At 43.3% G+C, this 24,782-nt stretch overlaps 1 protein-coding gene and 1 long non-coding RNA gene across 5 annotated transcripts in view; one reads left to right on the top strand and one right to left on the bottom strand.

Annotated features, from left to right (window-relative positions):
• Nucleotides 1–611: 611 nt before the first annotated feature.
• The window catches only part of LOC105481967 (glutamate ionotropic receptor NMDA type subunit 2B), a 442,762-nt gene continuing 418,591 nt past the window's right edge, over nucleotides 612–24,782 (bottom strand). For all 4 annotated transcript variants that reach the window (XM_011741769.3, XM_071072181.1, XM_011741782.3 and 1 more), the window contains one exon: nucleotides 612–24,782. In XM_011741769.3, coding sequence (XP_011740071.2) covers nucleotides 22,926–24,782 — 1,857 coding nt within the window. In that variant the 3' untranslated portion in view covers nucleotides 612–22,925.
• LOC139356856 (uncharacterized) overlaps nucleotides 21,942–24,782 on the top strand; it is a 59,866-nt gene continuing 57,025 nt past the window's right edge. Inside the window, exon 1 of the long non-coding RNA XR_011609327.1 lies at nucleotides 21,942–22,046. This is a non-coding gene — a long non-coding RNA (uncharacterized lncRNA). The remainder of the gene's footprint in view (nucleotides 22,047–24,782) is intronic.

Genomic DNA, 24,782 nt, shown 5'->3' with positions numbered 1-24,782 from the left:
GAAATAGCAACTAATTGTATGGACCTTATTTGATTTATGATGGGAAAAAAAAACCCACCACCACCCCATAAAAAATAAAAACATTTGAGACAATTAGTGAACACTAGGTATTTCTTATCAAGGAATTATGGCTACATTATGATGTCAGAATGGTATTGTGGTTACACTAAAAAAGAATCCTTAGTAAAAGATATATACTGTAATGTTTACAGATGAAATGATATAATTATGGGATTTGCTTCAGAATAATATAGGAGGGGGAGCTGAGTGTAACCAAAGGGCTCCAGAACCAGCTATAGTAGAAACAGATCCTAACCCAACTAGATTCGCCAGTCCAGACTCTTACCAACAATCGGAAACCAACGGGGCGAGGGATTTTTCCCAAACAGCCCTTTAACAATGTTTTTGGAATCACAGTAAAGAAAGCACAAAGACCAAGAAAAAAACTCTGATTCTGGATTTTTTTTTTTAACCCTGATAATTTGTGGTAGGTTTCTTTATTTTTTGAATATAAAGTGACAGAAATAATTTGCCATTAGAAAAGAGAAAGAATCTTTGACTATTTACAGCTTTTATACATCACAAAGTTTTTCTTGTTTTTTTATGTTGTCTTTTTTTTTTTAATTCGTTTTAATTTTTGTTCCTGCATCATTTGAACAAGTCCAAACTGGAAATCTATACAGCTCACAAAAAAGCCCTCCACCCAAAAGACCCCCCACCCCCACCCGACCCCAATGAGAAACAAGATAAATCAAAAGAATGAAATCAACTTATTTCTTTTGTTTAAAGGTAAGTCATTTGCTTATATATATACTTGTAATTATCTTTTTTCAAGTTCAAACACCAAAATCCAAGAGAGAAAGGAAAAAATAAAAAGACCCAGTCATCCGCCCCTCCCCCCACTCCAGAATCTCAGTTGATCCCTGCATGTCCAAAATAAGAAATAGATATTTACAGAAAACAGAAGCAAAACAAATAAACAAAAAATAACTTGGAGGTGGATGGGCTGGGGATCTGAGAGTCAAGAGGAAGGAGAGCTGGCCCCAGGGAGGAGTGTGGAGTCTGGGCCTCACAGAGTCGAGGCAAGCCTGAGTCGTCTGTGCTCCCTGGGGAAGACATCACACGGGAAAGCTATGACCATTTCCCCTCTGCCATGTGACTTTAGGGGAGGGGTGCAGCTGGGAATCTGCAACCCAGCCCCACAGTGGACGTGTATTTTGTTTCCATCATCACCCCCTTACACACGCGTGCGCACACACACCACGTTCACACATGTGCACAGGCACACACACATGCATCAGTCATTGTGGCTAAGTGTAATTATGATGCTGTTGGGCACTGGCTCCTGTCACATGGAGGAAAAGAGATTTCCCCTAGGGACAAGAGCTCACTGCCCCATCGCTTCTCTGATCTCCACTGTAACATTGCCTCTAGCTCCCTTGAAATGTTTCCACAAGCGTCAGGGCTACTCTGCAGTGTTAATGCTGGGATGGTCACTGGGTAACAAAGCTCTCTTGAATCTATTCCCACTGCTCCATCAATTTTGCCCCTCACTTCCCACGATTCCTTTAACAAATAGGTATACCCAATTTACCCCATTAACCAGGGGTGGGAGCCAGCCTGAAGTAGGGGAGATCTGAGGCAGGGTAAATGGAAGCCACATTGCTTTCTGCTCATCTTCCAAAGAGTGGATTCTGGGAGGTCAGAAAGCAAAGAGAGGTCATGATAAAACCATCTCTGGCTTCCTTTGCTTCCCTCTTCCTTCCTAAATAGAGTTCAATGCATACTCAGTGCATAAAGTAAGGTATGACTCTGAGTTGGCTGTGATACCTTAAGAACTCAAGATGTGGCATCAGATGAGCCAAGATGAACACAATTTAATCTTCTGAGGGAAACAGCTGGCAGGATGTGACCATGCTGAAGGGTTTGCCTTTACTAGTGGACAGAGAGGCTGAACCAGCAGCAGCAGTGGTTGTGATCTCATTCACACCCTGTTCAGGGTTCCGTGAGGGTTTGGAAAAATAGTTCACTAGAAATGGCCTAACAGTTTCTCTTCTCAAATTATGATTTTTTTCAAATGGCACAGGAATAGAATTAGAGCATCCTCTCTGCCAGAAATAGTGTGCAATGTTTCTGTGGGCAGACTCTAGGTTACTCTTGCTACATCTCCAAATACCTACATGGTAGATTTTTATTTTTCTGCTCTCCTTGCCAGACTACTTGTATTTTTCAGACCCTCCCCAAGAGTCCTTACCCTCTTTTCATGCAGCCCCACTCAGAGTCCTTTTCTTTCTAATCCCTCTCCTGATCCTCAAAAACTTTCTCTCTAGGCTTTTAAAGACTTTCAATCATTTCCATATGCTCCTGTCCCACTGTTTCTCTCTATCAGAAAAGAAAATACAAAATCGAAATGATCTGTCAGAGGAAACTTTCATTTAGCAGAATTGGGCACAAGCAAAGTTGCTTTCCAATCCTTTTTATTTGATTTTTTTTTTTAAAAAGATGAACAGGGGGTAAGGTAAGTAAGAACAAAGAATTATGATTCCCCCAAAGAGACTAGCTTAGCTGGGAACCTTTAAAACAGAAAGGACAAGATTTCCTGTGAAAATGTGTACTTTCCAGGGTAAATAGTCAAAATGTGGTCTCAATCCGGGATCACATTTGTTGACATCTATAAAAACATGTTGTGGTCTATCACAAGTAGCAGTGGGGTTTTTTAGTGGCAGTTAAAAAAAACAAATATCGGGACTGAGGAAGAGGTACCAGAGTTCTGTGTGCTGCCATCCAGTACCTGCCCCAGGCGCTTGCAGCATCGCCACCTCAATCTGACATAAAGACCATTAGGGCCTTACCCCAAATGCCCACAGCCTTGCTTAGGGCAGTCACCATGAGAAACCCAAGATCCCCAGTCCCTCTTATCATTTGGACTTTCATCCCCAGATACCCAGGCACATCTCCCATCTCAGCCCATTTCCCTTCCTTTACCAACTCCCAAATCCTGCCTAGGAATCAGTGGTTCATCACTAACCACAACCCTGGCAATTCCTTTCCTCTTGCTCTCACAGAAACCTGGCTCCTCTTTGAGGACCCTGAATCACTCCCAATTGGTGAGCATTTCCACTCGCACCTCATGCCCTGGGGCCTGGAGATGGAGATGCCCTCCTTATCCCTCATTGCCATTCCAGACCATCCTCTCTCTTGCTTTTAAAAAATACCATGCAACAATAATAAAATCCAGCTTTGATGCACATCAGACTAGGCTAGCTGCACCCCTTACTTGATGTAATGATTGAAATGTTATTGAATCACTCTCCCTCATTCCTGTCATAATTTACATTCCTGTCATATGGAAGTCAACATTTTGTTGACTTCAATATCTATATGATTCCCATATCCTGGCCTCTCAGTTCCTTGACTCCTGCTCCTTCTATAATCTTTTCCTTTATCTTATCTCAGCCCACCACCCCAACAACAGACCCCAAACCACCAATAACTGCAAACCCTCCATAACCTCAAACATCCAGCTCTCTGACCCAGCTCCTAATTTCTAGGTTATTGCTTCTGAGACCCCTGACTCACTAATTCAGTGATCCCAGCTTGAATCTCAATCCTCTGCCTCTAATATGCTTCATTGTCCTCCTTCCCTAAAAATCTTCACTTTCCTCTAACACCCAGCTTAGATTCCATGACCAAACATTATAGTTAATGCACTGTAGTTGCCCTTAACTCCATCACATCGCTTGTTGCTTTCATGATATTCACCTGGTTATACCCCAACCATGTTCCAACTTGCCACCCTGTTTAAGCATCTGAAGGTGACTGAAGAAAACACTTCAATTTCTTTAAACTCATGATCCTCAGATAAGAACCTCAGATAAGTCCTTTGTGCCACCTAGCATGTCTCCTATATTTTTGGTGTCTCCTACATTTTTGTTCTCACTCTTCCTGCCGGATGGCTATATGACTCATTCATGCTTGCTTCCTTCCAAAACCTCCAATAATCTTCCCCTATACTCACTCTTAACTGATGAACTCCTTTCATATTTCACTGAAAATCAATCAGAAAAAGCATACTCCCATTATCCCATTTACCAACCCACTTGCATCTGTGCCCAAATGCACTAGTTCCCTGCTATTAATACAAACAAACCTGGTTAGTCCCCTGAAGCCAGTCCCTGTATGTATATATTGAATCCCATGCCCTTTCACTTCATCAAAGACATTACTCCAGCAATTGTCCTCTCTCCCTAGGCATCATCAATTTTTCCTTTCTCCTGGATTAGTCTGGTCAACATAAAATGGGCTGTTATTTTTCCCATCTTAAAAAAAAGAAGTCCCTCCCTGGGCCTCACATTCTCTATGATCTGCTATTTCCATGTCCTCTTTACAGCCAACCTCCTAAAGGGTTGCCTATTCCTGTTGTCTCTACCTCCTCTTTCTTGAATCCAGCCCATCATGCTTTTGCCCCCACCAGTCCACTGAAACAGCTCTTTTCCAGGTCATCAGTGGGATGATCTCCATGTTTCCAGATAGTCTTATCCCACTCAATGGTAGTACTTGCTTTACACACTAACCACTCCTCCCAGTGCTGGTCCATCCTCATCTCCTGGAGCTTTGAACAATCCTCCACCCTGGGCCTCAGTCCAGAGAATTCTCTTCTGTCGCTACTCATTCTCTAGTTCTAGTATCATGGCTTCAAACACCATCCAAATGCATACAAATTCCAAATATGTATCTTCAGGCTATACCTTTTCCGTGAACTCTAGGTCCATATATCTAATTGCCTAATCATCATTTCTACTTGGAACATCTGTAGACACCTTAAACTGTAAGGCTTTCCTTCCCAGTTGGCCTCACCTGCAGGATTCCTGTCTTACACTGATGGCAACTCCAAACTTTCAATAGCTCAGGCCAAACATTCTAAGGTTATTCTTAAGATTTTTCTTTCTTTTATTCAATGTCTAATTCATCAGCAAACTGTGTGATATCGATTCTTTAAAACATTTCCAAAATCCAACTGCTGCTTATCACTTCCCCTGCTAATACCATGTCCCAAGAAACTATGATGTCTTACCAGGATTATTGCAAGAGCTTCCTAACTGGTCTTTCAGCCGCTCCCATTGTCTGCCCTCTCATGGTATATGCTCAACACAGCAGTCCCAAAGCTTCCTCTTCAACTGAAGTCAGATCATATCACTCTATGCTAGAACCTTCCAGCAACTTCTCATCTTGCTCTTGGTAAAAGCCAGATCCTGACAGTGTCCTACAAGGCCCTACCTGACTTGCGTTACTACCCCCTCTCTGACCTCACCTCTCATATTCTCCTCCTTCCTCATTGGCCTCCCGGCACTTCCTTAAGTTTGCCAAGCATTTGGTTTGACAGCAGGGCCTTTGCAATTGCTTTCTCTTTGCCTTTGCATAGAAAGCCCCAAGTCTCACTCCCTCATTTCCTCCAAACCTTTACTTAAATGTCATCTTTGCTTACTCAAAAGTAGCAACCCCACACCCATCCTATCATCTATCCCCTTAATCTGCCTCATTTTTCTGCATGACACTTTGCACTGTCTGACATGAGATCTATTGATTTGCTTTTTTGTCCATTTCCTCTCATCAACATATAAACTTCAAGAGGGTATGGACTTTGTGTGGTTCATTCTTATATTGCAGCACCAAGAACAGCCTGGCATGGGTTTCCACTCAATAAATATCAATGCATGGATAAGTCATTTATCCAAAACATGGTCTGAAGCCGCAGACCAAATATCCCCAAAATAAGAGCTCCAGTAAACAAAACAATGCAAGCCAAGAAACAACTCCCCCCAAACCTGGATATTTATTCTAAGTGTTTCTAAATTGTAACCAATGGCAAGTGCAGAGCTCACTTTTCATGCTTTTTTCTGGTTTGAGAATTGTCCTTGGGTTAATTATTATTTTTTAATAGTTAAGAAAAAAGTTACTCTGAGTTTCATTAATCTGTGGCACTCTTTCCCTCCTTTCCCCTGTGACCTAACTCCCAAATCCCCTACAGCTATAGTGAAATACACAGGTGCTAAATATTTGGGAGGATTACTTAACGTTTTAGCCTTCCTGGTTTGCTTAGAACATATGATCTACTACCCGCCAGTAATATTTTATAGCTTAGAAGATCATGTCTGAGTCAGTAAATTCCATGTTAATATGTGTAAGACTCAGGATTAAATCAGTCTGTAAAATGCCTATTTGTAATCGAATCTAGCAATTTTCTTCCTGAAGTAAACTGTAATCATATTAGCAACCTAGTGATTTCACTGGAGATGGGAAGATATAATTTTATTTAAAAGATTTTCTCTCTCAGAGGTGACCTAACTCTGTGATCCAGAATCATTCCAATATTGAAAAAAAATGGTTCGACTAACTCCATTCCCCTGATATATTCAGTTCTCCTCAGTGCCCCTTGGCTTCCCAACTTAAGTCAATGTAATCACAATGCACACAAGGCTCTTCTACTCAGAATCTTCTTGACTGGAGAATGGAAATCATTGGAGAGGAGCTGCCCTAAAGGTTTGTAGACAAGGTTTTGAAGAATCAAGCTACAATGCTTATCAGTGTCTGCCTGGAAGAAAGCCTACGTCTCTTTCTAAAGTCAGCCTGTCACCATTTCTGAGCCATCAATGGCAGCACAGCCTCTCCTTCTGCCAGAGCTCACAGGGAATGACAAACAAATCTGTGAGGGAATACACCACAGCATCTGGATGTGGGTGTCATCGTCTCTTCACCACCAAACCATTCTACCCCAATTTCCCTCTTCTTTGTTTCTAGATTATTTTTCTTTCAACTCAGTGAAGAACATTTTTCAGAACCGAGCTTTTTGTCTGCTTGTCACTGAATCTGTTTCCCATTCAGCCTTCTCTTTCTCATTCCAATAGACACACAATATTAATGGTTAAAAATAACAAGCAACAACTCATTGGGTGAGAAATTTAGAAACACTTGCCTCCTATGAACCCAGGGCCAAGGGGGAGCTGAGGATAGTGTCACATTACCAGCATGTTCAAGCTAGACATCCTCCATCACAAAGGGCTTGTGTCTTGAAATAATATTTAAAAAGAGAGAACAAGAAAAGCCACAAAATACCTCCACATACACAACAGGCATCTCGACCAAAGCACCAGTGCACACGTTCAGAGGTGGCTTAATATTCCAGAGCACATCCCTCTCCACTAAGAGGCACTCACTATCCCAGCACTTGACCTTGAATTGAAGCACTCGGGAACAAGATCTCATTTGCCTGCTTGTCATTCTTTCTCCAACTTCCTAAGTTAAAAAATGATGAGAAAACCATGAAAAATTACTATCAAGGGTTTCTTTTAACAGTCTGATAGTTTAGATAAGAATGCAGTTTCAGGGATATATCCCATTTTCATAGGAAAAGAAAGGGAGGGGAGCCAAAAACATGAAGGGGGACCAGGAGAGCTGCCAGAAGGCTGGGAGGTGAGGAACGGTTTCCAGGTAAGGAGCTTGGAAGGTTGTTCTCAACGATAAAGCCCACTTTGCAGTGACTAAAAATATAAGCATTTTGGTCTATTTTATATTATAGCTGTCTTTCTTTTTGTGAAGCACCAACCACTGAAATTCATTTTGGAATTATGGCCACCCAGAAGAGGAAAGAGGTGATCAAGTGTCTCAAAGAAGAGATAACTTTGAGGGAGAGGATGAAAACTGCAAAGACCCTTGGGATTAAATGAAATCTGCTTATTCTACTCTTTTTTTCACGAATTTCTATATGATATTTAGCAAGTAGAATGTTTGATTGGTAATGGCCAGGTAGATTTCCCCATTATGTAACAGAATAATAAAGGAAAGGAGAAAACACTTATAACTGGCCTAGGAGACGGGAGTTTTGTTCTTGTTCTTATTTGTCTCCCTAGGAGAAGCAGCTCTTGTCCATCCAAGGGTGAGCAGAAGACTCTGCAGAGCATAATATTGCTATGGTTTGTTTTACTGAAGGAAAGACACTGTAAATCTCAAAAATGCTCCAACTTCCCTGATTCATTTGGAAGTTACTGGGCATATGCATTTTCCCAGGAGACTTCTCTCCACATTGTCACAGTATTGAAACTCTGAGATAAGAATTCCTTCCCATCTTCTAACTTCCACCCAGCTATCTGGCTTCTGTCAACAGGCCTTACCCAAACAGGGTTATGTGTGTGTGTGTGTGTGTGTGTGTGTATATGTGTATATACATATATATATTTTTTTCTGAAAACTACAGAAGAGACCATGGAGTTGTGTGAGCTGCCAAGGTGCCAATGATCAAATGGAGAATCCTAGCTTGGAAAGAAATCAAAACTATCAGAGGAATTACATTCCACCCCTAGGCTCAGTGGGAAAGAGTTTAAGCTCATGTGGATCTTGCTGCTCAGGAGTGAGCTCTGAGCTCTGAAATTGAGTTTATCTTCTCTGTCTTATAGGACACAGAAGTATATCTTAGGGGGCATGGGTGCTTATAGGATAGCTAAGCACCCATGCCCCCTAAGATATACTTGAAATAGGAAGATGTCCTTATTTTATGTATACTCGGTTTAGTGGCTTCAGTCTTGTGCAGATACATATATTTTCTTTGTAAGACTTCCTCCATTGGCCGCTATCGTACAGCTCAGAAAAGCTGAACTTTTCATTTCTATTTTAATATTTAATACTAAGCACAAGAGCTCTGTGGTTTCAATCAAACAATTCTCCATTCATGCCCTCAGGGTCCCCAAGAATCCTGCTATTTTCCCACCTCCCCCGGATGAATATGGGTGTAGCAGGAGGCAGGGAATGGTCATTTTGGGGGAATAAGATGCTCCAAATACTCATCAGCTGTTGGCCCCGTGACCTGTTGTTAAGGATCATCATGATCCAGGTATCTGTAATGACACTCGTGAAAAAGATGAAGTCACCACGAAGTCAAGGTAGAATAGCTACTGCCCCTCTGTCTTAGCTTACTATGATAACATGATTTTATGTGAATTATTGGGAGGCAAAAGGACAAAGGAAAAATGAGATTTTGTAATAGGCTTTTTTTTTTTTTTTAGCTTAAAAAATTAGTCTAGTGCCCACCTCCTCCCTCCATCTTCATGCATGAGAATGAAAGCTCCTCCATTTCCTCCAATCATCTGAAACCAGCTTCCTGAACCAGGCTCCGGGGATCAGTACATTGTGAAGTTGATGGCATAGTAGACTCCTCACTCATTCGTCTAAGGACTTTTCCATCTTCCTACCTCCTCTCCTATCTTCCCTCTAGGGCTAAGAAGGACTGATAAAATTTAAAAAAAAATAGTTGCTCTGTGTTAAGCAGGACACTAGAGCTCTTTCACTGTTTTTGGTATAAGCATAATGCTGTGTATGTGAGCCAAAATTTCTTCTGCAGCACAAACTAAAATCTTTGGAAAGATGGATTATTTCCTGAGCTTGATATCATTCATAAGTGAACAGGTGGGTTGCAAGAGAAGGTTGTTGCAAGATTCTCTGATCTGCGGGTGCTTAATAAATCACCATTGCAACCGTGTGACAAAATCAAGGTCTCATAAGTATTCTCAGGGGACTAGTCTTTGGAGCACCCATGCTTCCCTTTCCTCAGGATTTAGGCAGGCAGTAATGATTTATTATGGGTCTGGGGGCTATTGGTTCTTTCTTCAAGAATTCATTGTGTATGTGAACTGCCTTATATTTTTTTGTTCAGAACTAACTCATGCCTTAATCCTAGAATCAGGCTTGTATGTTTGAACTTTAAGAATTAGACAGAGGTGCCCAGAAGAGGATGTAAGGGGCTCTCCCTCGAGGCTGCCCTGCTCACTGTGGGCTGACAAAAACTACTGACACCTTTGGAGTATCATGACTCGCCTGCACGCGTTCCTGAAGGCCCTTTTCCCATGTAGCACTCTGGAAGAAATCCTCTGTCCCAGTTTTTTCTTGAGCTTTTTATTTGTGTGGATTACATGCTACATAAAAAATTTTTAATAATAAAAAAATTATTCACAATATCTTACCCCATAGAATTCGAAAACATTTTTATTTGACCAAGTTTTCTTCACTGTGGAAACCTCTCTATCCTTTCTGATTTTCAAATTTTTGCTTTCTTGCTCTTTTTGACTTGTCTCTGTAGATGTATGTGCAGTGTGTGTGTGTGTGTCTGCAAAGGGAAATTTCATAGAAAAGATCTGGCTAAATCAGCTGCCTAGATTTTTGTGACTGTAGATTTTCAGCGCTGAAAACCTACAGTGGGGACAGACAATTCAGGCAGCATTACTCGCTGAGTTAGAAATTTGGACAAGTTTTGGTTCGGCCAAGTTTTGATTCTGTCAAGAATTTTCTGTATAATCTTACTTTTGGCTAATTATCTAATTTTGTCATGCTTTGACTTCTCATCTGTAAAACTGAAAGATGATCCTATTTCCAAGTCAAAGGAGGTTATTTGGAGAAATGGTTATGGTAAATTCTCCTGTATTCACATACCAACTACTGTGATTTACTCAGAATCTACCATAGGCTAAGCGTGGTGGAGTCTAATGGGTTGCTGGTGACTCTAGAAACTCCACCATTCCCCAAGGAGGGGAGAAGAGGCAGGCTAGAACTGCAGGAGCTCAGTGCATCTTTACATGGGATTAAGCTAAAAATGCTCAAGAAATGACTCTTCAGATTTCTATGTGACCCATTTCTTGTGCCTGTTACCAAGAAATAACCAAAGTGAATGCCCTGATCACTGAAGGTGTGCAAGAGTCTCAGGAGGAATCCTGACATAAAGAATATGTATGTATCTAAGCAACAAGACTGTCTGTTCTTGGTAGAATGACTTATGCTTCTCCATTCTCTTAGAACCAACGCATCAACAGGACCTTATGGATTCCACCAGGTAAAATAGGACAGTTAGCAGGATAACTAGGTTTCTCCATCACAAACAAAATGCTGACTTCACACAAAGCCTCTTTTCTGTAATCCAAGATGTCCAGCTATGTACAGCAGGCCCCATCCTAGTCATTAAAATGCAGTGGGATTGACTGTGCTAGACTGATTGGGCTCGGGTTTGGAAACATTCAGTACCACGCACATGTTCGAGCTCTGTGCTCACTCAACTTCTCATCCTAACATTGTTTGTGTTTTGAGGGTGGGCTGCTCAGAGCCACCTTAGGATAAGAATACCTCAAGATAAATAAATTGAGAAAGAGAAGTAAAGAATGCAAGAGATGAAAAGCTTATGAAGGGAAACAGAGCTGTAAGTGCTCTCATTGACTTCCAAATGCATTTGTGTCAAAAAAGGGTGATTTTACTACTTCATGTTTTTCTCAGCAAGAGTTCTGCTGGATGCTTTGCTATTCTCCTTGCTTCCTGCCTAGGTGAAATCTTGATATTTTTCTTGATCCTGACCCCAGGAGAGAGAGAGAGAACAGATAAGTTATTGAATCCCCGAAGGCATTTATCCCTATTCCTTGAGAATCCCTATTCTCAAGGAACTTATCCCTATTCCTCCCATTGAGAACAGACCTCTCCACCTCTGCTCATGATGTTTCCAAGAAGAGATGTGGGCACATGTGTGAATATGCATGTATCTAAGCAACAGGACTGTCTGTTCTCGGGGGACTGGCTTCTGCTTCTCCATCCTCTTACTACCAATCCATCAACAGGACCTTAGATGGCCACATGGATTCCATAGGGTAAAACGGGACAGTGAAGAGGATAACTAGGTTCTTCCATTACAAAGAAAATGCTGCCTTCACATGAAGCCTGAATATTTCTGTCAAACCTCGAGGGATCAGTGATCCACCAGCCAGATAGAGCAAAAGAGAAAACACTGACTGCATAAATTATGTCTGTTTATCCCATTCTAAATGAACACTTTCATCTACCATAACATGATTGGCATTGGAAATTTGGATCTATTAAGATTGTGTGCATTAGGGAGGTGCATAGGCATCAGAATGCTCATGGCAAAGAGGTCAAATTCTGTGTAGTTGTGCTGTTCAGGTGAATATCTGAGAGCAATGTATGAACTACTGAGAGAATAACACAGCCAGAGGCAACCTAGTGGCCAGGTCTCTGGTTTGCAGAGGGTTCTTATGTCATGGCTAAAGGGAGCATTAAAATAGCCATTGATTTCAAAAGAAAATCAATTATAATTAAAATGTGACAATGACAGTTAACTGCAAGACTGTTCTGAATAGGGCTGAAGTTTTAGGCAGGCATGTTTTGTTTCATTTTGAAAAAACCCCTCTGGAAATGGGTAATGTACTTATCGTAGAGGAGCAGACAGCTCAGCAAATTCACATTCTCAGGCCTTTTCCCCTGACGCTGTTCTCCTGTCAGATTTCAGAGACTGTGAGTCTCTTACTGTAAGGGGGACAGATGGAGTCACAGCCTGGTGGCCTAAATTATTTGGGTAAGGGTGGTGTGATGAGTCACTCCCTCTGCCCAGGGTGATGATCAAGGGCTCCTTGGGTGCTATAGTCTGAAGGGCCTGGGCAGGAATGACATGGGGCCAGGCTCCCTGTGGATATCAGGACCTCACAGATAGGGTTACATTCAGGTTTCTCACTCATCTCATCTTTGGTCCTTGCTCTTTCAAGGTTCCCTACTTTCCGAAGCTATCACTGAAGCCAGTAACCAAGGGGGAACCATGAGCCTCACATGTCAGCTCCTGGCTTTATTGGTGACACAAAGGGAAGCTCCAATGTAGACTTCCTGTTCTTTTCCTTCCTCAGATCCTCCCTTTCCTTTTATGGGTATTTGGAGGCAAAATAATTGACATGAACACTTCATTGCTAAAATGCCTAGAATTTTGGTCCATTCACTGGCCCAAATGAGATTCATGACCATCCTTCATGAGGATGGCTGTCTTCCTACCCTCCCACCAGCTGTTTACCAGATTGTTTCATCAGCTAAAAAAAGTCTCATAGTATAATGAAATGGGGTTTGCTCTAAAATATTAACTATTCTCATTTTCAGGAGCAAGAATATGTAGACCCAATAGGAGTTTTGAAAAGCAAAATTATCTCTCTAGACTTATATTTTAATTTTCACTAGGTATCTCCCAAGTTGTCGCAAGTTTTGCCCTACCTTGCCGATAATAATTGTCCTACCCACTCCTGTCTCAATGAAGAATGGACTTTATTCACTTTTTAAAAAAAGGGACTTGTCACTGCCTATAACTTATTTGAGTTCAGTTCTCTATAGTATGCTTTAAATTAGCACACAGTGGCAGAAGATGCCTCCCAAAGGGGAATAATTCATGGCCAGTGGCATAATGAGATTTATAAAGAAGGTTGGCCAGGAGAAGGAAAGGAAACATTATCGGTTACCAGAGCAGCTGAAGTGAAAGGACAGTACCAGCTCCAAGAGTTTCTTCAGAGGGACACAGACTGACACTGGCTACTGCTAAGTAGAGCCAAGAGAGGAGGAGGAAGGATAAACAGGGCTTCAAGAATACAGGGACCAGAGGATAAGGGAGGGCCATAAGGTCAGAAGTGATGTTGTCTCCCCCTGAGGTAATGAATCCCTTTATATTTACAGAGAAAGGAGTAGTTTAGAGACTAGAATTCTCTCTGAGCCAGCTCATTCAAATCCTAACTTACTTTCACTGGAAATATATAGATAAGAGGTAAAGTGTTCAATTACCTCAACTCTTATCCTCCCTTTGGGAGAAGTGACCCTGTAGACAAAGCCTCAGAAAGGGTGAGAAGCCACAGAGCTCAGGAAAGAAATATAAAGACAAGGTGGTGACCAGCATGGACAGTTCACCCAAGGCCACAAATGTGGAAGTAGCGTGTAGTGAAATACACTGGTCCTATTGGACCACCACCTGGGGTCTACAAGGCTGTGTGATTAGTGAGCCAGAACTGTGACAAGGTTCTTTGTTGCAAGTGTTAAAAAAACAAGCTAAATATTGGATCACAGATCAGTCCCAGCATGGATCAGGTTGTTAGAGACTCAGTCTTGGTAGTAAAGTGTCTGGATACAAGCTCTACCCAAAGCATCTGAAAAGCTGATACCTAAAATTTGATCAATATCCTTCATAGTTTCTCCCTCTGTCACTTGTTTGAGTATCATGTAGTGTTCCAAGTACTTTCCTAACCATAAAACAGTCCAAAACAACTTCAAAGGACAAAGCACTTAGAAAAATCCAGATTTCATTTGAAATCTGTATACATGTAGCATATACATGTGATTGTGTGTGCAGATATATATAGAGAAACTGGGGGGATTTATCCTTAGGTGCTACTGCAGATACAAATGGACAAAATGGTGACTCCTCCTCAATTATAATTCATAATAATATCAAATATTTACTAATGCCTTTCATATACAAGGCACTCTGTTTAGTGCTACAGAAGATGAAAAGATTTAAAAATATATGGCCCTGAACACAGGGAGCTTATGCTGTAGCAGGAGAGATAAGATGTATAACCAAATACCTATGAAATAAGATGTCCCATGATAGCTGCCACTAGGGAGATACAATGAAAGTGTTATGGGCATTCATAAAATGTCTAAAATTATTTTCTGGATGGAACATGAAGTTGTTCTGCTCTTTGAAGACTTATATAGAGGGAATGGATATTATTCAGGAAGGGAGTGAAAGGGGAGATAGGAGAGTATTTTGGGCAAAGGGAGCAGTTTAAGGGAAGACACAAATGGGTAAAACAAGCTGGTAGGGGAAGTGGAAACAAATGTGATTCAGCTTGTCTGGATTATGGGGCACACACCGTCAAGTAACAAGTTACTGCTGGCAGACTATGGCAAGTGAAGCCCACTGAAGATTGTTTCTTGATCTGAAGAATGACATCTGATTTATATTTAGGAAGTTGAGTACTGATAAGAGTAGATTCAAATATAAAATACTGGAACAATGCTAAAAGATTCTGAAATAATCCAGAGTAGAAGGAAGGGTCTGAATGAAAAGGGAAGACTGGAAACCTTAGGGGGAAGAATTAGTAGGCTTTTCAAATTTTTAGATATGCAGGATGAAGAAAACAGAGGAGGCAAAAGTGCCCGAGAAGCTTGAGTTTGGTGACAGAAGACATGGTGATACCATTAAACATAAAGGAGGAACTTGGTGATTATGTTGGTTTGCAGCAATGGTCTTGGATATTTGAGTCAAGATGAAGTTGAGTCAGAAGGTGACTGGAAGTATGTGTATTAAGGAAAAGCAAAAGGTAGGAGCTAAAAGTGAAGATTTGGGATTCATCTTCATTCAAAGAGTTATTGAAGTCAGAAAGATTGCTACAGAGCATGAAAATAAGGAGAGGAGGGTCAAGCTCAAAATACCATGGCAAGTCAATGCTCAGGAGATAAGAGGAAGAGCAGGAACCAATGAGGTAACAGGACCAGCAAACTAAGATTGAAACCAGAATGCATTGCCTCCCAATGGTAATTGTCAATGAGGCTGATGAGCAGGGAAATTAAAGAAAGGCTATTGACTTTTGTAGCAAGAACTTCATTGGAATGTTGCCTGAGAGTAGTTTCAAAAGAGTGGTAGGATGTAGCCCATTGATGAAGCCATGAGCATAAGGTGAGGAAGTGGAGAAAGAAAGACTACTCTTTTGAGAAGCTGGGAAGTGAAAAGATAAACACAGATAGGACAGAAATTCAAGAGTCGGATTGAAAGATTTGTCTTTAGAGATAGTTGTAGGATTGGTTTTTTTGAGATAGTTGCAGGTAGATGTGTGGAAGGAATTAAAGATGCAAAAGAGAGAAGTACAGTTGGCTGGAGAGCACCTCAGAAGAGGTCAGAGCATAGGGAAGAGGAGCACTCTGTTGGGAGAAAGGATGGGGAAGATGTGTGAAAGACAAGAGAAATCTAAAGGCAGAGAGGACAGCATATGTGAGGATTCAATAATCAGATTTTCTTGCGAACACAGTAGGAAAGATGGCCTGTTGAAAGACAGGACATGAACATGAAAGGGAAATAAAACAAATTTAACAAACAGAATGTGACACTGAGTCAACATTGGAGAATTTAAAAAGTTGTCCAAGTGAGTAGGGTTCAGGCGAGGTTAAATTGATTGACTTTGTGCTCTTGAGCATAGGTTTAAGACTTTCTCTTCCTGGAAATGCAGTGAATGACAAGGGGCTGGGGTGCAGTTAGCTGAGCATGGTTGGTGTAGTGAGGTGGCAAGAGGAAAAAGGAATTGCCAGTAAGAATATTGCTAATGTGGATAAATACAGGGTTAGATCAAAGAGGGAAGTCAACGAGGCCAGATGGATTTATGGACCAGAACCACAGAGGGGTCTTGAAGGAAGGAAGATATAGAAAAGGCAAGGTTGTGTTAGAGAGGAAACCCCAGAATTTAGCTCTGGGAGGTGTAATAATTTCGAAAGAAGTCCAGGCCTGGCCATGACATGGGAAGTTGAATCTCTGCAATGTTTTTTCAAATAACATAATGGATATCTTTGACTCCTACCCTGAAACTAGAAAATATTAAACTTGCATGTACAATCATACAAATGTATGTATACCTATTTATAAATTTACATATTTTGTACTTATGCATTCATATATTGTACATGAGTACAATATACTCCATTGTGAAACCTTTTATATCATTCACAGAACTAGCCTAGGGACATAGTACGTGCACAATAGACGTTGGTTTAATTAAACTCACATATTTAACCAGAGAGCTTTTATTTTTTTCTCCTGCATAGTACTAGAACCTGCTCCACCCCTTAAATCACAACACTAAAATAATTACAGATAAAGGAGTTTAGGTTTAAAGTGTGGAAACCCAATCTTTAAAATAACAGTTTAAATTGGGCTTAGTGTTGTGCTTTTTAATTGTACCTTTATTCTTGCATTGAGTTCTCCTACCTTTGCCAAAACACAGACTCAACACACCAGAGTGCCAAGGCTCTGAGGAATTCTACTCATCTACTCTGCTTTTCACCTTCAGTTCTTTCAGGAGCCCTTACCCACATAATCACCCCAGCAATTATATTCAAAGCATGAAGCAGCTCCAGAAACTCACTGTGCGGAGCTCTGAGAGACGCAGAGAGAAATGTGGAAGATTTCTAACTTTCCGACTTATTCCCAGTACTGCTATTCTAACCCATTACTCTGAACAAAATTCTTTTTTCTTGCTTCAATATTGTAAATGAGAAGCCCTAAACTTCACAGATCTCTCCAAGGCATAAAAGTAGCAGCACTGGCTTTCAATTTAAGGTTCTGGGTGGGGGCCTTTGTAGTGGGAATAGATAGGCTGTCTCTTCTGAGTCATATAACTCACAGGGCCCCTGTGTGACTGAATCAATGTGGTTGGAATGAGTTGAGGGTGGGATGTTCTCAGATATCCTATGATTTTATACAATACTGGAACCCCCCCCAAACTAGAATAGAATCCTAGATCCAGATCAATATTAGACATTCTCAGACTGACTAATCTGCATTTTAGTGTCATCTCAAACATCTGATAGGCCTAAGAAACAGTTGCCCCCCAGGTTAAGTAGCACCTGAGGTCATAAGTGGCTCTTTTACCAGCTAACAGGGCACCCCCCATGGAGGTGGAAAGTATAGGATATAGACCAACTCAGCTAATTGGAAGATTATTTAAACTGGGACAGAGACCAGACAATGACAGTAACTTTTATTGTATCATAAATTCAATTTGATTTTTCTAGCTGCCTACTCAGTAACATGTAATGGAGGAGAAGCATCACTTTTCCATTTTCTACAGAAAGAATCATAGTTCTCAACCTGCCCTACAAGATACTGAATTTAGAAATTCACAAATTATACACTCATGTGATTGTGTATTGAAAATAATTCCTAACCGGGAGTCCTATTTAGGTGTCACATGAGCCTTAAAAGCAGGTGGAGGATAAAATATGGTTTAAATGTCTTTGCCATCTAGAACCTGTATCCTTGTTCCCTACTCTATTGCTCTTAGTGCTCTCTGCTCCCTTCCTCTTCTCTTGTATCATAACTTATTCCCAGGAAAAGGAGTGAGATTCCTAATGTAAATTAGGTGATTAAATGTATAAATCCCTAATATGGCTTAATATGTCACCTTTCCTGGGATTACTTTCATTTGAATGACAGGCAGCTCAGCTCAGCACTAAAGCAACAAATCTGTGTGGGAAGGCAGTAGTTGGAGAGGGGTGGGAAATGAAAAAGACCTTTTCAGGACCTTCAACACACCATGGACCACACAGCATGCGTAAGGCCAGACCCATCCCGGTGTGACTATTCACCTTCAGCTGCTTCTCCTCCATGAAGAGCTCCTTAAACAGGAAAAATCTCTGACACCCAAGTGAAGAAACCAAAAGCTCTGCTGTAGTGTGCAGCAGCCTACTGAGCATATGTTTCCTATATGGCTTTGGGCTCAGAGAGCACATAAGGAATGGCCACAATCCCTGGAAATGCTGAATGCATTCATCAACATCACTGCAGTGACATCATTTATGCACACATCTGAATCATTCCCAACATACGAAAACAGACATTCACAGGGTGTCAAGCAATGACAGGGCCTTTTTAGAGAGATGATTATTAAAAGAATAAAGTGAGTTCTGGAATAGTTTTTTCCAAAAGCTTATTGCCCAACCAATCTGGTTATTCTGTCTCTAAATCTTGAACTAACTAAAAAACAACAGAAAAAAAAAATGAACCGAAGAAACCTAGCTCTTAGTGACATGTGCAGGTGACCAGCACTCTGCAGAGAATTCTCCTTTGGGCAACTCCCAATGGCCACGGAAGACCGGGTGGGTGATAGTCACTTAACTGTATAGATGACTCCTACTGTATCACGTCATACATGCGTTTTTGGCACTACTGACACCAGCAACATTTAATGGAATCATTTGGGATTTTCCCCTCAATCACAACATGGCTGTGGCCAGTGCAGGGGAATACACACGAAGGATGTTTCCCAAGTTCTGGCTGAGGATACACAGTGACAGATTTTGAAATAACAAAGTCCACTGTACATGCATCACTTTGAAAGGTGTGCACATTCTCGACTCAGGCAAATTCAAGAGTCAGATTATTGTCAGTGGAAATGCTGAGATTTAAGCATTGCCACTGAAAGGAGTTCATACAGGACCACACTCACCAACCACTTCTGCAATGGAAGGGAATGATAAGAGGGTACAAAGAGAGAAAGCATGGATTCTGAAGAACATGTGAATATTAGGTACTCCTGAGGGTATCTGCGGAATCTCACAGTTTTGGATGGATTGAGTGTTGTTTCATACCCATCTGTGATATAGATTGGGCTTATAGCTGAATTATTTCTCATGCATTTTACTTGCTTGTTATTCTGGAATTAAGTAACATCTAGATTTTAACAATGCCCAGCCTTCCTTTCTTTACGCTTTCTTGAGCAGACCATGAGTAACTTAGTCCCAGTGCAAATATCCAGTTGAAGAAAAGTGACCAATTGGGGCCAAATAAGTTTAGAAAAATAAAATTATCCAGCTAACAGCTTTCATGATGGGAGGATAGGAAAAAATGTAGTGAATATACTGGGTAAATGGATTTGGAAATTTTAACCTGTGATAGAGAGAGGCTGCCAACCTCCACAAAACCAACAGTCTAGGAAAAGAAGTTCGATTGGTTAACCAAAGGCCAGATTATGAACACCTGGCTCAAGGCCAGTAGCACCTTCCTGATGGCAGTAATGAGGACAAGGCAAATAAAGGGCCACTATTGGCACCATTGCTCACATACCCATCCTCCCACCTCTAAACCTAACTTCAGCAATCTTGCTAAGGGAATCATCTCACCACTGAGTTTTTAGTGGATCCCATCATCTTTTCTAGAAAAGCATGCAAATTTGTAAGACACATATCCAGCACTACTTCTCTGGTTATGTGATAACCAGATATCACATGCTTCAAAAAGTAGTTAGTGGAGATTTTTCCAGGTGTGTTTGCCAGGCTGATTTCTGAGGGTGGAGGTGGGGCAGGGAGTGAGTCAGCGCCCAGGTCCTAAGGAAGAAAAGACTCAGATGACTGAGATGATTGTTTCAGCATCAGAGGAGGCCACTGGGAGATTTCTCAGGATTGAGCTTCCTGAAACCTTTCAGTCACACCAAGAACGGGAAGTTAATTTGACCTTAATTCTGTTTAAGCCCTTTTGGGAATCTTTCCTACCCTAGGTACTGACAGAGGAAATATGGTGCCACCAGCCTGTCTTTGCATGTTATGCGGTAACCTAGGGTCTACCTAGAAGGATAGGAGTCAGACCTGGGGTTTGCATAGAGCCAAACTGAACCCTATGTAAAGCCCTGGCCAAAGTGCATGAACATTTCTCACAAACCAGTAAGAAGACTGGTTTTCTGGGTGGGGGGGGGGGAATGGACACAAATTACTTTCCCCTGGCTTTTTCACCATAGTGGCCTCCATGGGCATTCACTTTTTCCAGACACCCTGAAGCAAAAGCCATACAAAACAATTCCCCCAGTGGAAAATGAAAACCCATAACAAAACACTTTTTCCCTCTCATTCCCATCCCCACCCCACTCCCTCCAGCCCAACACCCTGAATACTCACAAGAGAACACTTTATCTATACAAAATTAATTAGAAAACAAAATATTTACATATGAAATAAACACCGTCTTGATTTCTGTTGCCAGCGGAGACTGAAAGAGCTCCCTTGGTTCTAGATTGCTGTTCGCTAGGTTAGTTGGTTTGGTTTTTTGTTTGAAAGGGGTGAGGTAAGAGGAAGATGAGGGGATGAGTCCCTGACCCCTGGACAGAGTCAGGGCGAAGCGGTGTTTACGTGGCCCTTCACCTTCTTCCTCCTGGAGGTGCCTCACGCCCTCTGTCCTCTCTCAGTCTTTCCTGTTATCTAAGGTAAAGCACTCCGTGCCCCTCTCTCCAAATCTGTGAGAGGTTCAGCCCCTTGCCCCCATGTTCATTTTAGAAAGAAAACAAAGCTTTACAAGGCCTTCAGTTGGCTTTAAAATGAAAGATACTGAGGTAAAAATCAAGGAGGAGGGTCGGGGATAGCAGTCAAGGATGGGATGAGGAAGGGTCGCGAGTAAGGGCGAACAGGGGCGAAGAGCAGCCCTGGAGGGAGTGACTTGAAGAGACATGGCAGCTTCCTTCCAGAGGAGGATGAGCACCTTTCTGGTTTATGTGTCCTGTGTGCAACATGGCGATCCTGTAGTCAAGCTTCCACACAGACCCGGGGCTCTCTGGATGCCACCCTGTGTAGGGAAGGATGGCAGGACAGTGGAACTGACCCATAGAATAGCCCTACCCCAAGTTTCAGGACCGGCCGTGACACATATTCATTTCCCTTCTCAATTTTCCAGTGTTAAGTGAAGGGAGCATCATGTCTGCCGGTACCCTCATCCCTGGAGTTTTATACATGTATATCTTTTTTTTTTAATTCCTCAATGGTACAATCTGAGAGGGAAACAAGGTGTTGCAGGAAGGTGGAAGGGCTTCTACCAAGAGTGTTCACTCTGGGCTCAAGTCACGTTCCCAGGGAGCCAGGCCCAAAGAGGTTGTGGAGGATCCCTCTCTGCCCCCCTCTCCCATTGCCAAGTCTCTTCCCCTCTCTTCGTACCTCCTGAGCTACACTCATGGAGTGCAGCTCATTTCTCTTAATTGTCAAGTTCATTTCTCTTAACTGTCTGCTCCACAGCAGTTGTAATCAGTTTTGGGGGAAGAAGCCTGCTCTTCTAGCTTCAGGTTAAGTAAGAAGGGATCAAAGCATTGGAAACATCCCCCTCTCTCACTTACCCTACCATACACGACTCCTTACTTCTTCAAAGGTGGCTTTGCTCCTCCCCAAACCTTGGCCAGTCGACAGTCTAAATACTCAAAAGAGCTTTGTAGAATCTTTTGCTCTCAAGCGTGGGCAAAAGAATCGTGGCTGTGAAAATTCTGTTTCCCTTTAGCCTTCCTGGAAGGTTCTTGGTTCAAACTGGTTGAAAAAATTGCCAACCACTGAGGACTTGTTTTTGTACCTTGCTCTTGCAGGATTGCTCACCATCTTTTTTTTGTCTAGACCACGGATTCTTCTTTATCAAGAATTTTCATTCTCATTCAAGAAGGATGAAGGGAGACACAGCCAAAATTCAGGTAACACATGGCCATCTCTGTCTGTATATAAGCCAAACAATCACACTGCTTGGGGATATTGAAAGAAACAACAGAAAGAGTCAAGGTTGCCTTCTCTTGAGGCACCCGACTACATGTGGGTGCAAGTGTGCATGAACACACATGCATGCACAATCCACCTGCTCTTGCCTCCAAGGCACTGTGGGACACTATCATAACGTACTTTCCAGTTTGTTCAAGAATCCGCTCCGCCACCAATGACCTTTTGTTCCTGTTCACCACCACTATGGAGTCTCATGGGGTTGAAGCAAGCATTTTTTGGCTTATATATAAACACACATGGCCTCCCAACCTCTGCTTGGCACACGATTCCTAGACAGATGTCATCTAAGCAGCATGAATTTAGCCAGAGCCTCTTTCTTTTCACAAGCAGTGTGCTAAATGGTCTCACGTAGATGCTTTTGCTTCCTCACCTAAATGAAAAGATCAGTTTTGGGAAAAGCTACCTTTGTGCTCACATAGCCTCTTTTTGGTTCTCCTGGCTTCACTCAAAGAGGATGTCAAGGAGCTCTTCCACACCAGGAGGAAGCTCGCATGCAGCCCTTCCTTTCTCCGCTCTACCCTTCCCTGCTGAGAGGGCCCATGGCATCATCTCATGGGAACAGGAATGGCTGATAGGGGTGGAAGAAGGAGAGAACTGTGAAAAGGAGGGGAGATGGTGCTGGTCACCGGGGTTGCCCTCAGTAGGAACCAGAACTCCAGGATCCCATAAATAAATTAAAACAACAAGAAAGGAGCAAATGGGAACCAAGTTCACCCCCGTCACCCTCCGTGACATGCGCATCACACGACCCACAGCCTTACCCTCCCGTACCCACCTTAACCTCTCTGTTCCCTCACTCAGACATCAGACTCAATACTAGAAAGTTTCTCATAAACATGCCCATTGCTGGAGCCATTGAAAGCCCTGGGGTTTTTGTTGTTAGGCACACAGGGGTTGGACTGGTTCCCTATACAGATGTCCTTCTGGAAACGGGCTGGCACGGCCCCATGAAGGGCCGAGACCACCGGCTTGTTGGTGACAAGGGCCCGGAAGTCCGGCCTGGCTTTCGACGCCCCCGCCACCGTGGGCTGCCTGAAGAAGTAGGATTTGCTGCCATGGAGCAAGCACTGGTCGTCCCCAAAAGTGGGGATGAAAGGGTTTTGCGTGACCCGGTCAGGGTAGAGCGACTTGCTGAGCATGTAGCCGCCGCCGGGGTTGTTGTGGTGGTGATGTCCGGCAGTGGGCACTGAGGACTTGTTGTTGGCAAAGGTGCTCTCGCCAGCTGACATCTCAAACATGTGGGCGTAGGGGCTCCCATCCATGAATCGGCCCTTGTCTTTCAGGCTTACGCTGCGTGGGGCCAGGGCGGCTTCTTCCTTCTGCAGGTCCACGAAGGTGTCGTAGGAGTGCTGCCGGCGCAGTTTGTTCCGGTTCTTCTTCTGGGCCTTGGAATTAGTCGGGCTCTGAGGATACTTAGTGGTGGAGGCGTTTGACGTCACCGCCACCGGGGCAGCCGGCTGGTCCAGTTCCTGCAGGGAGTTGTCCTCGCTGATGTCATACAGGTTGCCTGCTTTCTTGCAAGCCTCGCACCGGATGCACGCCTGCCTGCCCGAGTTCTGACCCGTCACCGTCGTGGAGTAGTTGTGCAGCTTGGAGGGACAGCTGCGGCAGAAGTTGCCCCCGGACCGGTCCTCCCACTCCACGTTGGTCAGGTTCTTCTCCCACGGTGCAGGTACCCCACTGACCACGCCGTGTTTGTCACCTGCCCCGTGCTTGATGTGGGACCTGTTGGTACAGGGCCCTCCTCCGCTGACCGAGTCGCGCTTAAAGTCGTCACTCCGCTCCTTGTAGATGTCGGTCAGGTCCACGTGCTCCCAGTGGGGTGAGTTCTCCTTTGTTCGGAACTGGTCCAGGTAGAAGTCCCGTAGCCCTTCCTTGTCCCTGAAGTAGCGCTTGTGGTCAGGGGAGCGGGGCGGTCGGCGACGGTAGGCCAGCTCGATCTCGTCAAACTCCCTGCGGGACTTGGCCGAGGCGGGCCGCTTCTTCAGGCTGTCCTTATATTGCTGCTTACGCCTCTTGGCGGCATTGCCCTCGATGTTCCCGTAGGTGACGGTGTGGGTTGAGATGTCAGAGACATCGGAGCGGATCAGGTCATCGTGGCCACTGTAGCGGTCGCTCTTGAAGGAGAATTTGCCGTACAGGTCACTGAGCTGGCTGTGCTTGGAGGAGGGGAGGCCAATGTCCAGGGGCTTCTTGCTGATGGACCTGGACTGGGTGGTGAAGGGTGGGTTGTCACAGTCGTAGAGGCCATCGATGGAGCTGGCACTGCCGATGCTATGGGGCCGGTGGTGATGGTGGTAGTGATCTTGGTACACGTTGCTGTCCTTCAGCTGCAGGTTCCCGAACGTTCTCTCCACCTCACTGATGTAGTCACTGAAGAGGTTCTCCTCACAGGGCGGGTTGTTGTAGGATTTGCAGTCAGAATGTGTGAAGCTGCGGCGATGCTCCGAGATGTCATAGACAGATGACTCCCGTCGGATGAAGTCCAGGGCGCTCTGCGGGGAGCCGTTCACACCAGACAGGTTAGCCATGTTCTTGGCTGTGCGCAGCAGGCGCAGGATGTTGGAGTGTGTGTTGTTCATGGTTGCGGTGGGGGAGTTCATTACGGATTGGCGCTCCTCGATCGCCACCCCATGGATGCAGCTGTAGATGCC

This window comes from Macaca nemestrina, chromosome 10 (assembly GCF_043159975.1).
Source record: "Macaca nemestrina isolate mMacNem1 chromosome 10, mMacNem.hap1, whole genome shotgun sequence".
NCBI classification, from domain to species: Eukaryota; Metazoa; Chordata; class Mammalia; order Primates; family Cercopithecidae; genus Macaca; species Macaca nemestrina.
The sequence above is the reverse complement of the archived record's forward strand: the minus strand, read 5'-3'. Positions and strand labels throughout refer to the sequence as shown.